This window comes from Paecilomyces variotii (assembly GCF_004022145.1).
Source record: "Paecilomyces variotii strain CBS 101075 chromosome Unknown C8Q69scaffold_14, whole genome shotgun sequence".
Lineage (NCBI taxonomy): Eukaryota > Fungi > Ascomycota > Eurotiomycetes > Eurotiales > Thermoascaceae > Paecilomyces > Paecilomyces variotii.
The window spans coordinates 96600-112895 of NW_021167153.1; the positions used below are offsets into that span (position 1 = coordinate 96600).

A 16296-nucleotide genomic window follows, 5' to 3' on the forward strand; every position below is an offset into this window, starting at 1 on the left:
TTATTATTTCCTTGGCAATCCCCAAGCCACGTCCAAGATAGCATTACTAGGAGCGCTACGGCTAGGAGGGGCCGTAGCAAATAATCATTGAGCGTAGTGACCAAGCTGGCTGCTCTGACTAAGCTGGCTGCTGGCGCTGGCGCGCTGGCAGACAGGTTGATTGCTTAATCAGGTAATTTATCAGGTTCCTTTAGTGTAATAACGACTGTGGATGATAATTATATTATAAAGAACTACCCAATGGGTTAGTAATTGCTAGATAGTATAAGAAGCCGAAGCCTATAGGCAGGATAGGCAGAAGGGGGATAGGTAGGAGGGATTTAGCTATTATAGTCGATATTTTAAACATACCAATAAGAAGCCAATATTTAGATAGAAGAAAATGCTTTTAAAGCGAGCTTTTATAACAGCTAAATAGGCGATAAAAAGCAGGGGGTGAGGACTGTAAAGGGTATAGATTAAGTAATGTAGACGCGAACCTATATAGGAGGTTAAAAAGAATAGTTTTAATTTCCCAAACGGGAAGGCGGTAATACTGAGCAGTTTAAAACATCTGACAAATCAATGATCACGTGCGGTTTACTCGAGATAGACCAATCAAATCAGGGGTCACGTGCGGTTTACTCAAAATCGACCAATCAGAGAGGTTAAAAAAAAGTGGAGAAAAAGTGGAGCACTTTTGCAGCCAGTATATTGAAATATTTCGCTAGCGCTCAATGATTATTGACTGTGTTGTTATTTCTCCGAAATGGGACTGTATAGGAGACATCTTCGCGCTTCGGCCTGCTGGATCGGCGTTCCAGGCACCGATTCGCCGACGAGAGCCCCGAGCGCGAACATCTGTAACGCTCATATCGGTGCTAAGACGCTGGATATGCCTATTATTATAGGTGGTTTCTGCCCCTTGCCTGTGCACAGAGTCCTTGCTAAGATGGATTGACTGCCGAATGCGATTTATTCATTGTATTTTCTCTTGGCGTCGCCCTCACGGCTTGTTCAACGCCGACGATCTACGTCCGAGAGTGTTTGCAGCACAGATACTTAACTATGGCCAAGATAAATACTTGGTCGCGTGGCTGCCGCCATTCTTGTCTGTGATTGACATCTATCCAGTACTTGATGGGAATCTGTCTTTGTTTTTACGTGAGACGTCGTTCTTTTTTTTGGTGGTCTGTTCCTTTTGTATGGTGAACTAGATACCTAGGTATCTATTGTCCAATAATACTTGTGCCTGCTTTGAGATAGACAGAAACTACCTAAATGAGTTCGAATCCAGTAAGTCATTCTCCCAGTTCCATATATAAAACATCGTCTTCTAATAGATTACAACTTACAGCAACAATCAAAATCATCAGGACCACCATGGGTACCCAATACGGCCTCACTAGGGGGTATCCCAACCGTATCTGTTGACGTACCCATCGACGCCGTCTTCCTCGCACTATTCATTGTCGCCGCCGCTTCTCACATGACATTATTCCGCCGTAACAAGGCTAGAGGGCACAAATTCATCCCATCCGGCGCAACATTCGGCTTCTGCATGGCTCGTATCGTGGCAAATGTCCTTCGAATCGTTTGGGCTTGTTATCAACATAACGTGCGCGTTGCTATCGCTTCTCAGATCTTCGTCGCTGCCGGTGTTGTTGTCCTGTTTATTCTGAATCTACTCTATTCGCAGCGTCTGCTTCGAGCAGCTCATCCTCATCTCGGATGGTCTCGTCCGGTATCATATCTGTTCAAGGCGCTCTATGCGCTCGTCATCATCAGTCTGGCAATGCTCATCACAGTTACCGTGCAGAGTTTCTACACCCTCAATACGAACACAAGACGCATCGATCGTGATGTCCAACTGTATGGATCGACGTACTTCATGACGGTGTCGTTCCTCCCGTTCGTTATCATCGCCTATATCCTTCTGGCTCCGCGTTCAGATACCCAGCGGATTGAGAAATTCGGCAAGGGGAGGTGGCGTACCAAGATCAGGCTTCTCTGCGCGACAACTTTCCTCCTTTGTCTAGGTGCTTCGTTCCGCTGTGGGACGAGTTACAAGAATCCAAGACCGGCGACGGATCCAGCGTGGTATCAGCACAAAGCGTGCTTCTATATCTTCAATTTCGGCGTTGAGATATGCACCGTGTACATCTACTTGTTCGGACGCTTTGATCAGCGGTTCTATGTGCCTGATGGAAGCTCGAAGGTCAGACATTATCGTGGCAATTCTGTTAGTGAGGCATCTGAGCCGAAGGGATACGAGCAGCAAGTTCGAAACGAAGACGGGGATGAGGAAAGTGGATTAGATACTTTGCCTATTGTTGATGAGGCAAGGAAGGTGGATTATGCAAATAACGAACAGACGGTGGTATGAGAAAAACAGCTTTCATGGATGTGAAACATTCAGCATTCAGCATTGTAAGACTAGGTACATTGTAGATTAGGTATATAGATAATAATAACGAATTAGACTTAATCTGGATACCTGACACTTCTCCGCTATATTATAAGCCTACAGATTACGGGCTAATTGTCTCCAGATAACTAAGTATTTAAAGAGGGGTAGATATTTAGTCCGAGAAGGCTGAAGGTATAAAACGGACGAGTGGATTTAGACATTATAATAAATGTAAACGATCATGTTTTGACGCGCGGGCCTTGGCAGAAACAGCGGCAAATACAGAGCCAATTGTTCAAAACGTGGAGAACGCATGTTCTTGGTCAGGATCCTCATATTGATTGATCCTTGGCTGGAAGCATCTCCAACGCGTTAGTTGCCCGTTCTCCCTATTTTAGCCTGAAGAATGGCACCGTCTCTGCTGTCATTTACCATGGCTTAGTAGCTCCATTATAAACGATACGATACTCTCTTTCTTAGCTTTCTTGTTATCATTTCATTATGCTACATATGCTTACTTATTTGTCATGACTTTCCTTGCCAGACCTTCAGCCTTGCGTTAGTTGTCACTACAGGACAGTACATGCAACCAATTCAACCAGATGAAGGGGTCTTCAAAAGGAGACCGCCATCGACATGAACCACTTGTCCGTTCACGTAGGTTCCTGCACGACTGGCCAAGTAGAGGACAGCGCTACCAATGTCGGTCTCTCGTCCAGTACGACCTGACAGAAGTTAGTAAGTATATCTCACCCGATCCGTAGACTTGGGACTCCCATAACAAATATTACGTACCTGCAGGGAAATGCTGCCCAGCACCGATGATGTGCGATTTCTGATTCTCATCCGATCCGCCAGTCGTCATTTCTGACGGGAACAGACCTGGGGCAATACAATTGGCCCGAATGCGCAGGGGCACGAATGTATGCGCCCATTCCTTGGTCAGATGCAAGAAAGCCGCTTTGCTGGACGAATAGGCGAATTGGCCTCTAGAGGGTGTCTTCGTCATTCCCGCCGTACTCGAGATATTAATGATGGAACTTGAATGTCCGGGAATGGCCTCGCGTCCCTTGTTGAGTAGGGGAAGCAGCGCAGCGGTTAGGAAGTGGTGAGCAGCGACATTGCCGGCATATGATTCACGCCAGGCTTCGGTGCCGTCGAGGACCATCCACTTGCCGACTGCATTTGCGTCGGAGAAGTCGACTTTGTCGGCCTGACTAGTGGCGCGGGATTCAGGAGAGACGCCGGCGTTGTTGATTAGGATGTTGATTCCTTTGTCTTCATTCTTTTCAAGTTCGGCTGCGATGGCTTTAACGCCATCCGTATGGGCGATGTCTCCTGGAAGACTACGGCATTGGAAAGTCAGAGATCCGCCCATATCCATAGCCTACTGGGCACATAATTGAATAACTTACGGGATAATCTGCCCATTTGAAGAATATTTCTTGGCGACAGTGTGAAGTGGCTCGTTTCTCCTTCCAACCACATACACACGAGCACCATTAGCAGCCAGGGCCTGTGCAGCCATGAGACCTATGCCACTTCCACCACCAGTCACCACGGCCACGAAGCCCTTGACGTCGAAGAGCGTCTGCGCCACCAACTCGTCGCTAGACATTGTGAATCTGTATATGCCCCGTTATCGATTCTTTGAGTAGTGTCCAGAAGGTTGTAAACTGCGCTCCTCTACGGGAGATTCGAGATAAACAATAGAAAATGCTAGTGAGCTCGGTGGTTTTGATAGGGAAGAGACGGTCCCTCACGGTTCCTCATAATGTTAGGTACTTATATGGAACTCAACTTCCGGCTGCTGCTCCATGATGTCCATCGAGATACTCGACTGACGATAGTATAACATCAAGTGACATCTTCCTGAGGTAATGAATAACACGGCGAATGAGAACCTTGTAGAAGGCGTGTTCGTATTGAGCTGTCGATGTAAGTGGTAGGTAACTTTGTCCTTTGTTCTCCGAGCCAACCAACGCAGGGCAGGATTAGGTGCTTTTTCTTCAGCTTGTTAAATTTCAGTTCCCGTCTGGCAAGACTTACCTATATTCCTCTGAATAAGGATCATATGAAACGCATATACCTACAGCGTGGAACATTACCTTTACTACCTAAACCAGTCTAGAGTCTAGATTTGAGACGTCTAACACCACTCTACCTCAACTTGCCCGCTATTCCTAATTCGCCTAATCGCCACAGAGCTATATTTACCCTGCAAACTGTCATTGAATAAAAACAGATCTACGTAGTACATATTTACGAAGTACAGCCGTCTTCCTTCGATTCGAAGAACACAATATCGCGCAGATTGCCGGACACGGCGTCACGACTACACAATACATCCGCCACAGCCGATGCCACATTGAAGAGCATTCTAGGGAAGAAGAAAGTAACCATTGCTTCTCGAGAGAGAACGTCCTACCTAGCCATATTACGGCTGGTGACAGTACATGTCGACTGCCATACTGTCATATTTTCTAGTTGCTGTTCTGAAGCAATCTGATAAAGAACTGTAGTAGGATGTTATGCAGCTGTAGCGAATCATATCAAAATGATTTGACCTGGTGGGTCCGTAGAAACCTTTGTTTTCATGGAATTTTCGCTCGGGTTCAAGAGCACTGTATCATGAAGAATACTGAATAACGACAAATAAAAGACACAACAGCTGAATCAACTAGCACTGACTGCTACTATCATCCCCGGTACCTTGTAGCACTATCCTAAATACCTATGCTGTCTCTCCGAGATGTCTCAGCGAAACTGAATCAGCTTATCGGACGAAATTGTTTCACGTGACCCGACTTCTGTGCACGCAATCTGATAAGCGGAGCTCGTCGAATCATAGCCGAGGAAACAGCACGAGACCGGACAACCGGCCAATCGGAGCAGGGGACTTTCCCGATCAAGTTCGGCCGAAGTTACGGGATCTGATAAATCCGCTCCGATGCCGGACCCACGTGTGGCAATCTCCGACGTCACTTGGTTACTAACCCGCGTTCTTCTTCCCAACTTATCTCCATTAATTTCGGCTCTCTCATTCTTTGAACTCTACCAACTACTATCCAACATACAACGATCATCAAACTCGATACAACAGAGCAACATAACACAACACATATATCAAAAATGTTTTCAGTGAGAACAGCTTTCCGCGCCGCGAACTCCCTGTCCGCCCGAACGGGCCTGCGCTCCGCCGCTCCCATCCGGTCGCCGGCATCTCTGGGTGCATCTGCGCCTGCCCGACGATCCTACCATGAGAAGGTCATCGACCACTACAGCAACCCTCGCAACGCGGGATCGTTGAACAGGAAAGATCCCAATGTGGGCAGTGGTCTGGTCGGTGCTCCGGCATGCGGTGATGTGATCAGATTGGATATCCAGGTCGATGAGAAGACGGGCAACATTACGGAGGCGCGATTCAAGACTTTCGGGTGTGGTTCGGCCATTGCCAGCTCAAGTTACCTGACGACGCTGTTGAAGGGAAAGTCTCGTAAGTTTGGCCCATATTCTTATCAAAATGCGAATGCAATACGAAGTATGAAAATGATACTAACATCAAAAATCTACAGTGGAAGAAGCCGCTAAGATCAAGAACACCGATATCTCCTCTGAGCTGTGCCTGCCCCCCGTCAAGCTGCATTGCTCTCTTCTCGCTGAGGATGCCATCAAGGCCGCTCTCAAGGACTACGAATCGAAGAGAGCCGGTGCTGCCACGACCAACCTCGCTGGTACGGCCAAGGCTTTCGACAAGGAATCCGTCGCTCAGGCCGCCGCCCAGGCGTAAATGGGAGGAATTCAATGAATTAGTTTCTTTCCAGTCTTAAGCAAAAGTCCCATTTGTTCTCGCTGCAGGCTGGGTATGCGGATTGTGTTTCGAAGTCGAGACTGCAAAGAGAATGTGCATTATGATGTGATACCTTGACCTGCATTCTGTTTCCGTTTTCATATGGGTGCTTTCTTTCCATGTGCATCAATCAGTTATTTCCTGATCCTAGGGGTTTCCTTTGTGTTTTACTGTCCTTCATTAGGGGGTGGCGGGAGTTCTAAATTGTCTTTTTCGAATATATTTATGTATGAAATATAACTTGAACAAAAATAATACATTTTGAAATGTCGAACTTCTCCACTTTTGAAAGAAATCATCAATGTCGTAAAGAATACCAGCTTCTAGAAATCTCGATCATCCCTGTCCTACCTACTTAACCGGATCTACCGGAGGAGAAGTAACCCCCCTCAAAGAAAACGCTTGCATGGCTATTCCTACCATAAATAATCACTTCATTCTTCATCCATGATAACTTAAGCGAATTACTTTAACGTATTAGACTCGATCCACGCCATGACCGTCCTACCTAATGTATCCGCAGACTCAGCCAGAACGACTTACTAACAGGATGCAACTTGACTAATGTAGAGGGCACTGCACATATATAAGTAGCTAGAATGTGGAAAAGACCTCTGTGGTTGAGATATTTGTCGAGTCGTGGATAATATATTTTTACTTTTCAGATTCAGTATGCCCCTGTAAGAGGAGGCTCATCTCCCCGCATCCCTTCAGGGGACAGGGACAGGGACAGGGGTTGTCACTCGTCACGCAAGGTGCATGTGATGTGGCCAGTGACAATCACTGTGGACCAGGATATTTACAGGTAGTGTGGCTTCCCTATGATAATTTATAGAATATAGCCTTGGGGTCTTGAATGAAATAGAGCTGGAGTGGCATAGTAGGTAGGTCAGAGACATGTTAGTTAGTGGTGGCATTCTCTAGCAGCCAGACAGACAATGGATGCTGCCAACTCTCGATCTCTAGTGGCCGGTCTAGAGCTAAATGGCACTCTGCTGCCGAATTCGAACATACTGAAAATATTATCTCTTCTTTTCGTTTTCATGATGGTATCAACAAAACGGCCAAACATAGGGACATGCACAAATTAGGTCAGGCCCTCGGACCTTCTCTCTACGCTCCTCCCTGCCAGCCTCCAACCTCCTTGGCTCACGCTGCTGATGACCAAGGATGCAGTTTCCCGGCTGGATGAACAAGTACAAAAAAGGTCGTGAAGAGGATGAAGGACAAAACGCTCTATTGTCTAGAGGAAATAATCCGGCGTACGCCTTGATACCATGGGTTCTCCTGCCCGAGGACACGGGTCGAATTGCAAGCTGCACTCATAGTCAGAACGCTCGTTCAAGAATAATAGGGGTGGGTAGGACATACAATGTATACTTGAGATGCTCATCAATCTCCATAATCGCGGCCTGATTACCGCAGCGGTAACAGTAATTGGGAGCTGAGCTCATTGTTAGCACACGTCAGTTTATACTGGGCTGCCACCGCTAGGAACATACCAGAAAAGATCGTAACGACGTTTCGGTCCTGGGACCAATTATACCCCTCCATCACGAGCTGGTGCGCTCGAGCAACCAGAGTCAAGCCATTGTTGTGATTAAATGCTTCGGAGATATCCTGTCCGAATGTGTATCCCGCTCCACGAGGGGAGATACCCCAGCCACATCGGTCATCTGGGTCACTCCACAACAGATCGCACATGGGGCCTTCATGGGGCACTTCCTGGATACGGTCCAGGGAACGAATATTATCAAGGGTATCGATGGAAGGACTGAGACCTCCGTGGAGGCAGAAAATCTGGTTCTCAATGAGAGCGGTGAGGGGTAGGTAGTCGAAAAGGTCGGTGAAGTATTTCCAGACATTGGCGTTGCCATATTTACGCAGGCACTCGTCGTAAAAGCCGTAGACTTGTGTGATCTGGCGAGATTCATGGTTGCCACGCAGGATCGTAATTCGCTGCGGGTAGCGGATTTTAAGGGCGACCAGAAGAGTCACCGTCTCGACGGAGTAGTAGCCACGGTCGACATAATCACCTGCAATGACGAGATAAGCGTGAGAAGGTGGCCCCAACGAAAGACTGCATCTGATGCCTACCCATAAAGAGGTAATTTGTGTCTGGATTCGGTCCGCCTATGCGGAAAAGTTCCATCAAGTCGTGAAACTGGCCGTGGATATCTCCGCAGACCGTGACGGGACATTTCTGCGGCGGTTGTCAATTTACCCCGTTCCCCCACGGTCGCATCTCAGTCAATAGGGGCCACATACCACTGGCTGGACATTTGACTCGTCCTGTAGGACTTCTCTTGCCTAGAAAGAGCTCTATCAGTCCTCTGCAATGCGTCCAGGTTGCTTTTCGGGGCGCTGCGACTTACCCGATCACACAATCTCTGCACATCATTCTCGGACAACTGCTTGCAGCTCATCAGGTTCTCAATCCACCCATCGAGAGTCGGGATCGACCCAGGATCCGTCACAGGGGAGAGCTGGTGTGGCTCGGGCGACCGAGCAGTGTCGATTTCCATGTTGTTGTCCATTGGTCTGTCCACGCAGAGAGAAGAAGCTCAGGACAACTGGAGCTGGGGAGGGGTGGGGATGACGGTCTCGTGCGAGTCAAGGGGAGGGATAGACGACACAGGGGAGTGATGGAAACAGGTGAAGGATATAGGAAGAGGATTAGATCGAGTGGTAACAAAGAACTCCAGACGCTATCACGCTGCCGTTCTGATCGTGGGGTTGAGTGTTTGTCCTGCGGAGGGCTCTGCCGTGCTGAAACGCAAGTCGGGATGGGCTTCTCTCACTGACCATCCCAAACAGCGTTCGCGCCACATTGAGCCTCAGCCACGCCCCAGGATCAGGACTGGGGGAAGCTCGAGACCTCGACAACCCCACCTAAATTTTTGATACAAGGTGATTTCCTGTTCGAGACAAGAAGATATACAGTGATGCATTATTAATAGTGATTCCTATCTGATGTGATCTCTTACAGTAGTAGTGTTCAACGTGATAGCATTACAATGTGCTTTTTCGTTACTTCGTGTGCCCTCAAGTAAGGCACGCTCGTTAAAAGGGCTCGTTACTATCCGCAAGCCTAAATGATGTCACCGCCAAAGCCCCCAAACCCCCCAAACCCTCCAGCACCTCTGCCGCGCCCACCACCAAAAGGACTGCCTCGACCAAATGGAGGGCCATCGCCTGGGCCGACTGGATCGTATCTAGAGCCTGGAGGCGCTTGAGGGTCGTAGCCTCCCCCTCGACGTCCGCCAAAAAGAGGATCGTCGAAGGTTGGATGCATTCCACCTCCACCACCCCCTCCAGGCCCGAAAGTCCCTCTTAACGGGTCATTGGGTCCCAGACCGGGAGGATAGAGATCTCTCTCGCCAATACTCAATGGGTTCCTTCCTCCGTAGCCACCTGGCCACCCCCGGGGAGGCCGGTTAATCTCATATTCGTCCTCAAAGCCCGGTGGTGGGAAATCCCCGGGAGGCATGGGCCGACGGGGAATGTCCGCCAACGGGTCATCGAAGGGATAAGGACGAGCTGGCTCTGGTAGTCGGTCATCACGCAATGGATCGCGTTCAGGCTGCTGTGGCCGTTCAGGCTGTCTTGTGCGGGATGGCTCCCCGGTGTCCTCATACCCTTCTTTCTGTAGCCCCGGTGCCAATCTCTGGATCACATTTACCTTAAACAGTCCGATCAGGTCATTCAGACGCGGATTCGAAATAAAGACTTGTCTCAGGGCAGTTGAGGCTTCAGACGTGGTAGATAGAGGGAGGGAAGATTCGGAGACGTAGTCTTTCGCCGCGATATCGAAGGATGTAGTTTTGTCATGGCCGAGAGCCAAGGCCAGGACCACAGCATTATTCCCTAATCGATTTACTTTGAGTAGAAACTCCATCGAGGACTGTGTGTGAGCATATCGAAAAGCATAGGTGGTGTTAGCGTTCCACTCCTTAGGGAGCACTGGGGAGTCTGTAGGATCTATCAAAACCAGAGCATTAGTTTCTTGATATCTCTCATGAGAAGGTGTCTTGAACAAACCTAGTTTATGGTCTTCTCCCAGTCCAATCAGACGGAAATCCACTGCGACCATGCAGGCGTGTCCGATCAAGGCAACGGCCTCATATGCATTCTTTAGCTGGGCTTGCTCCCCGTCCTGAGTGAGAGCCTTGGCTGCAATGTCCAACACGCGGTCGGGCGCCAGAGCCAGCGCCCTGTCTTGCGAACTGGACATGATGAAGCTGCAATTAGAGCCGTATAATCGTTTGGAAAGTTCCGTTCAAGTCACAGAGGATGTGACGGCGTTTATGAGAGCCCTGAAGTGAGTTGCCCCTTCAAGTTCGCGAGAACGCGACGTCAAAGCAGCTGATGCCTAGAGCGCAAACACTGCAAATCCACACCCCGCCTTCTCGCACCGCCCGCGCCTAGGCTGTGCCGGCCGGAATTATTGATAGGCAGCATATCAATAATCACCACTGATTGTCTTCTATCGGTGGCTTATACGATACTCATTGCAATGGGAATTCTTCATACACATCTTAACTAGCCAATGATGACTACATGCTGACTATTTACTGTGAGCTCTGCAACGTGGCCTACAACTACTCTATCGGGTATGAAGGTACCGGAACAGTCCAACAGGACTTCTATAATATATCCAGCTACCAAGGCTTACAACCCTTCTAGTTATTCAGAATAATGAGTACACTAAGTCGTTACGGCGTGCCTGGACTGAGCACAGTTCACGAGTGGGGGTAAATCCCAACGGTTACTCGTGGCAAGAGGCTTATGCTCCTACGGACCACGAAACACGGGTAAAGAGTTTAACTAACAGCTTAGGCGGTTAGGATCCTGAAATCAATTCTCAATGCAGGTATTATCTTTTACAAAGCGGGCAATCGAATATGAGAACCTACCTGGTAGTCAGTCTCTCCATTGGGATTGGAAATCTGATTGGATACGGGGATTCCGTTGCACTTATCAATTCACTTGACGCCAACCCCGGATGGACTTATGGTCTCGGTAGTCACTGATAAGCGCCAGCGGGGTTCATTATGGGGGGTGCTCTTCGTTGCCATTGCGGCAGAACCCCAGTGTTCTCCTTACAAGTTGCTAGTCACCAAGCACACTAGATCTGGGGCCGAGGCTCGCTGTCACGATCTATCAAACGATCGCGTGTCTCTTGGTCACCTAAACCACCTTTATACAGAGTACCTATGGCACAATTCGAGATGGCTGATGGAAGCCATCCAATCAAAGAAGAGGGCCCTAAGCGGAAGATTCATATAGAGACACGATTTGGACGAGCGAGACGGTCACGAAGTCGCAAGGATCGTCCTTGCGATGCTTGCCGTCATCGCAAATCGGCGTGTGTCATCACTGTGCGACCACCATGTATGCTCAGAAAAATATCATAAACCAATTGTCTACTCTGTATACTTACAGCACTTGCAGGTCGATATTGTGAGGGAAAGGGCCGAGATTGCACATTTGCGTCGACTCCTACGGAGAGGATTCGAAAGCCAACGACAACTACAAGACCTAGGGCTTCTACCAGTGACAGCACTGGATCTTCCGTTGTTGGGCCCTCCAAGCAGAGTAAGAATGGATCTCCAGAACAATTCTCTGCCAATATGCAGATTGACGCGTACAGGGGTGACGGGTTTGGCACGTATGGCACATTCATATATCCAGACGGTAATCATGCACCAGATCCAGCGGGAGGTTCAATCATGCTCCCAGCCCCTATGGTCTACAATCCCCATTCATTAAATCAGCTATCGCCGGTCAACGTCGGTCCACCTGATATGCGTTATAACCAAAGTCGCCTCTCCTGTCGACCGGAGCCGCAGAACTCTTCGGACCATAGCTGTACTCGCCCGGAGGGACCCGGGGAAGGGACTCTAGACGACGTCAAGGGACTAACAGCCCATTTTCTGGGCCCTTCCAGTGACCAGGATGCAAATTTACTTTCTTCTTTTCGCTCCAATATCTTGAACGAGACCAGCTATGTAGATGTCAATATACGTCAAGTGTTTCCTGGAAATGTCCCAGATAGGCGGCCTCCGATCCATTTCAATATTGTCCATGATTTGTTTCCAGATCGAGACAACAAGGTGAAACAGCTGGCATCGGAGCGGATCGAAACCCTCGTGGGATCATGCGGCGACGCATTAGTCCGCTTATATTTTCGCTTCGTACATCCAGCATTTCCAATTCTCTCAAAGGCACGTTTTCTGAAGTCATACTCCGAGGACAAGTTCAGTATCCCTGCCTCCTTACGAGGAGTGGTATACGGGCTAGCCTGTCCCTTCTGGGCGCAGGACAGTACTTTGCAGTCCCAACCCCTTGTTTCACAACATGAACTCTTCGATCAAGTCCATACTGCGCTCAACAGGGAACTCGATTCACCGAAGTTGAGTACACTACAAGCATGCCTGCTGGCCTTGCAGGAGACACCACCTTTGACGCAGACAACAGAGAGTCCTAGAAATTGGACCTTTGCTTGTCAAGCAACCTCATGTGCGCAGAACCTGGGTCTCCAGCAGGATCCATCGCTCTGGAATATACCGGCGTGGGAGAAAAGCCTACGGAAGAAGTTGTGGTGGGCGACCTTTGCAACTGACAAATGGTCATCCTTAAGTCACGGCAATCCTTCTCATATCCCTCAGAGTTCCTTCGATACCAGCGACATTACAATAGAGGATCTACTAGTCGAAGAAGACGTGGCAGATTTGGCGTGTGGCCGTATCATATCTGAGCCCGATCGACATCCTAATCGATCCAGGGCAGTCAACTTCCTCGAGACAGTCAGACTGTCCAAACTTCTAAGCACGCTTCTCGATTACGCATAGTAAGCACATGTGCAGCACCACTTTTCTCATGCTAACGCCTCCTAGCACTGTACGCGATCCCTCATTCTTGGCTCCAACAGCTACTGGACTGGTCGATCAGTCGCTGTATGTCCTGCGAGCTGAAATGGATGGCTGGTATACAATGCTGCCTCAATGTCTCGCGGTCAGCTACACAGCAGGAATAGGTGACACTCGCACAAATGGCATGTTCTCACTTTTGTTATCATGTAGACTGTCTCCACTAATAGATATTCTGCAGGACCTCTCCATTTAGCGTTTTTCTCAGTCAAGAGCCTCCTTCTACGCGCTCTTATGTCTCCTGCGACACCGTTGTCAAAGTCTAATCCGTTCTCTAATCTCCGCACGCACTTTGATTCAGCCTTAGAGGAATTTAGCCTCTTCGTGAAACTGGTATCTAGCATTAAGGCAGAGGACTTGTGTGCTTTCTGGGGCCGGCGTAGGTTAACAGCTTCCGTTCATACCTCATGCTAAATGACTAACTCCTACCAGATTCAAGAACTCATCTCGTGCACGCCGGTAACTTTCTGATATATCTATTTCTATGTGCCTCGACGGCCGGACAAGTTGAGAAGTCCTATGCGCTCTTAGAAGGCTACAGACACGCATTGCGATGTCTAGCTGAGGTGACTGACGAGGCCGGTACGGGACTTGTACGGCCTGCCCTTTTGCGAACCGAGTCGTTCTTCAAAGAGGCCATCAAGATCATGCGGAAGGGGGGAGTTAGGGACGAGGCTTAGCGCCGTACTTCTAATCGTCGTTCGTCACATCCTAATGTGGTTACAGATGAGTTCTCCTCGTTTTTACAACACTAATGCACAACATACCACAAGCGTTCATGGCTAATTGCTATCCATATCCTACTCTATTACGGTTGATGTTGAAATGAGTTCTTATGCCGAAACTGATTGATGTGAAAGTTTCTTTTCTCTCTGTCATTACCCCCTGTTTATAATTCAAGCCCGTTTTGAAGATAATCGTCGCTTCAATTACGAGATAGCTAATATATATAACATCACATCTTCACATATCATTCATATACATCTAGGCAACCGCAACAGCCTTGGTCGTCTTTGTCTCATACTGCATACTAGCCCGCATAATCCGATATTCATGCTGCACCACAGGCGGATACTTTGCGGGATTCTGAGCGTCCGAGCATGAGGGCAGGCACTGGATGACACAGTCGACATTCGGACTGATGAAATACGGAATCGAGTAACGAGCCCGAGTCATGCGCTCATCCCCTTCAAAGCGGTCTTGGAATGGAGGCAATCCCACCCGGTGAAGGTTCGATTTGAGGATATCTGAAATAGCTCTGTTAGCCACAGTCATCTTCTTCCTTGGTGCTGCAAATCCCTATACAGGTCAAATACATACCATTACTCCACCTCATCAAAATATCACCGATATTCATAATAATAGCATTCTTCAGCGGCGGCGCCTTCACGAACTCCCCGTGCCGATTCTGCACCTCCAACCCTCCACAGTCATCCTGGAATAACATAGTGACGGAACCCCAGTCCGTATGTGCTGGCATCCTTGCTGACTTCTGACTCTCCAGCACCGATGCCGGTACCGGTGGGTAGTGCAGTAGACGCAGCTGGTTGTTGTGACCATCGTGAAAGCGCAGGAGATAGTCTTCCTCAGGAAGACCCAAGCCGAGAGACAAAGCGCGGAGGATATCTTGTGCTGTGCGCCAGCATTCCCAGTAGAATGAGGTAGTGAATTCGCGGAATCCGGGAAGGACGTCTTCCGGCAGCCAGACATTGGGCTGGTCGTTGTTGGATTCGCTGCCAATCTCATAACTTTCCTATCGCGTCTGTTAGTATTCAACCCATAACATACCCCTATTGATCAAGACCACACTAAACAAGAAGACCCAACTCTCAAAAATAAAATAAAAAAACAACTACTAACCTTACAATCCACCACCTCCCTCGTCTTCTTCTTCAACGTCTCACTATCCTCCTCATCGCCAAGGACCTGATTCACCTTCTCCAGCCCCGGCCACGAATACCCCCGATGCACCTTCGGTCCATCCGGATGGGGCGCAAGCATCTTCTCTTCCGTCTTCAAGTCAAACAGTTTCTTCGACCATCCGAACGCTTCTTCCAATCGCTCAGGCGACACTTGATGGTTGATGATATAAACGAAGCCAACATTACGACATGCGTCGGTGAGTTGTTTCGCGACGGCGAGACGTTCAGCTGGTGTGCTGGTTGGTTGGAAGGAGGAGAAGTCGATTATGGGAAGGGGGAGGGTTGATTCTTCTGGGGGGTTGGACATTTTGGCCAGTTGTTGAGTATGTACTTGCTTGACTAGGTATACAGTAAAAACTCGAGATTGATTTTTTTTTTCCTCTCCCTATCGGTCTCAGGGCTTGGATAAATAAATAATCATTCAATTCATTAAGTATCAGGAATCGCTAGCAGGATAGCGCAGCCTCATATATATATCCCAAGAAACATCTTTGCCTATCGACTCAACCCCGCCCGATAAGCAATAACTACACCGATCAGTCCCATTATCTACCTCTGAGACTAGTTAAACAACCACGCTCGCGACGAGACCCATATCCTTGCTAAATGAATCCAGCGAATACAAATACAAGAATCCATCGTCTCCGCTCCACCCCTCATGGGGAATGGAAGAGGAGTTGGCCGATATTTTTACAACTTTACTTGAATTGGAAAGTTTCCAGAGAGGGGTCCGGAGACCATCGGCCAACTTTAAAACGGTCTAGATGTTTCAACACTGATCGGTTAACTATATTAGTAGTAGTGGATTGACTATTCGTAACTTGGATCGAGTTGAATCGAGTTGTCCTTTTTTTCGTGGTCTGATGACGGAACAGCTAGATAGGTGGATTATCATCTTCTCTGTCCACGATGTTATCTATTTCATCAACGACAATATTTCTATCCGATCGGATCACGACGAATCGCTTGTGACGGAGTCCGGTTTATTGCAACATAACCGACTACTAGATATCAGACTCCACCAATCAAGATGCGGAAAAGCCGGTTGCGCAGTTGCGCAGTTGCGCGGTTGAGGGTGGATCGGTTATTCATATTTATTATCTTTCGAGTAAGATGAAGAGCATGCTGGAATAAATATAGAAGTTTCAGTAGGGAAACAGTGAGGTATGGTATAGCAGGACATAATTCCGGTTCATTGGAAGG

At 48.4% G+C, this 16296-nt stretch overlaps 7 protein-coding genes across 7 annotated transcripts; 3 read left to right on the plus strand and 4 right to left on the minus strand.

The window, feature by feature from the left end:
* Positions 1-1260: 1260 nt before the first annotated feature.
* C8Q69DRAFT_447759 (hypothetical protein) lies at positions 1261-2365 on the plus strand (the record flags this gene model as incomplete). The annotated part of the gene is made up of 2 exons (XM_028629237.1): positions 1261-1275; positions 1337-2365. 2 exons carry the CDS (start codon positions 1261-1263, stop codon positions 2363-2365), a joined length of 1044 nt encoding a protein of 347 aa, XP_028481711.1.
* A 262-nt stretch (positions 2366-2627) lies between these two features.
* C8Q69DRAFT_479716 (hypothetical protein) lies at positions 2628-4222 on the minus strand. Its single transcript, XM_028631464.1, has 2 exons — positions 3185-4222; positions 2628-3114 (listed from the first exon to the last, which is right to left on the minus strand). The coding sequence occupies exons 1-2, from the start codon at positions 3771-3773 to the stop codon at positions 2984-2986; spliced, it is 720 nt and encodes a 239-aa protein (XP_028481712.1). The 5' UTR covers positions 3774-4222; the 3' UTR covers positions 2628-2983.
* Positions 4223-5386: 1164 nt separating this feature from the next.
* Positions 5387-6521, plus strand: C8Q69DRAFT_479717 (iron sulfur cluster assembly protein 1, mitochondrial precursor). Its single transcript, XM_028631465.1, has 2 exons — positions 5387-5885; positions 5965-6521. Exons 1-2 carry the CDS (start codon positions 5522-5524, stop codon positions 6177-6179), a joined length of 579 nt encoding a protein of 192 aa, XP_028481713.1. The 5' UTR covers positions 5387-5521; the 3' UTR covers positions 6180-6521.
* A 961-nt stretch (positions 6522-7482) lies between these two features.
* Positions 7483-8764, minus strand: C8Q69DRAFT_408081 (Metallo-dependent phosphatase-like protein; the record flags this gene model as incomplete). Its single annotated transcript, XM_028628182.1, has 6 exons — positions 7483-7555; positions 7611-7683; positions 7742-8275; positions 8337-8442; positions 8508-8549; positions 8615-8764. 6 exons carry the CDS (start codon positions 8762-8764, stop codon positions 7483-7485), a joined length of 978 nt encoding a protein of 325 aa, XP_028481714.1.
* A 566-nt stretch (positions 8765-9330) lies between these two features.
* On the minus strand, positions 9331-10473 carry C8Q69DRAFT_447763 (PI31 proteasome regulator; the record flags this gene model as incomplete). Its single annotated transcript, XM_028629238.1, has 2 exons — positions 9331-10220; positions 10281-10473. 2 exons carry the CDS (start codon positions 10471-10473, stop codon positions 9331-9333), a joined length of 1083 nt encoding a protein of 360 aa, XP_028481715.1.
* An 871-nt stretch (positions 10474-11344) lies between these two features.
* Positions 11345-14142, plus strand: C8Q69DRAFT_102528 (fungal-specific transcription factor domain-containing protein). The gene is made up of 5 exons (XM_028625026.1): positions 11345-11633; positions 11694-13092; positions 13139-13296; positions 13353-13550; positions 13604-14142. The coding sequence occupies exons 1-5, from the start codon at positions 11456-11458 to the stop codon at positions 13849-13851; spliced, it is 2181 nt and encodes a 726-aa protein (XP_028481716.1). The 5' UTR covers positions 11345-11455; the 3' UTR covers positions 13852-14142.
* A 13-nt stretch (positions 14143-14155) lies between these two features.
* C8Q69DRAFT_493579 (putative UPF0676 protein) lies at positions 14156-15836 on the minus strand (the record flags this gene model as incomplete). The annotated part of the gene is made up of 3 exons (XM_028632192.1): positions 15032-15836; positions 14492-14885; positions 14156-14418 (listed from the first exon to the last, which is right to left on the minus strand). The coding sequence occupies exons 1-3, from the start codon at positions 15398-15400 to the stop codon at positions 14156-14158; spliced, it is 1026 nt and encodes a 341-aa protein (XP_028481717.1). The 5' UTR covers positions 15401-15836.
* Between the last annotated feature and the right edge of the window lie 460 nt (positions 15837-16296).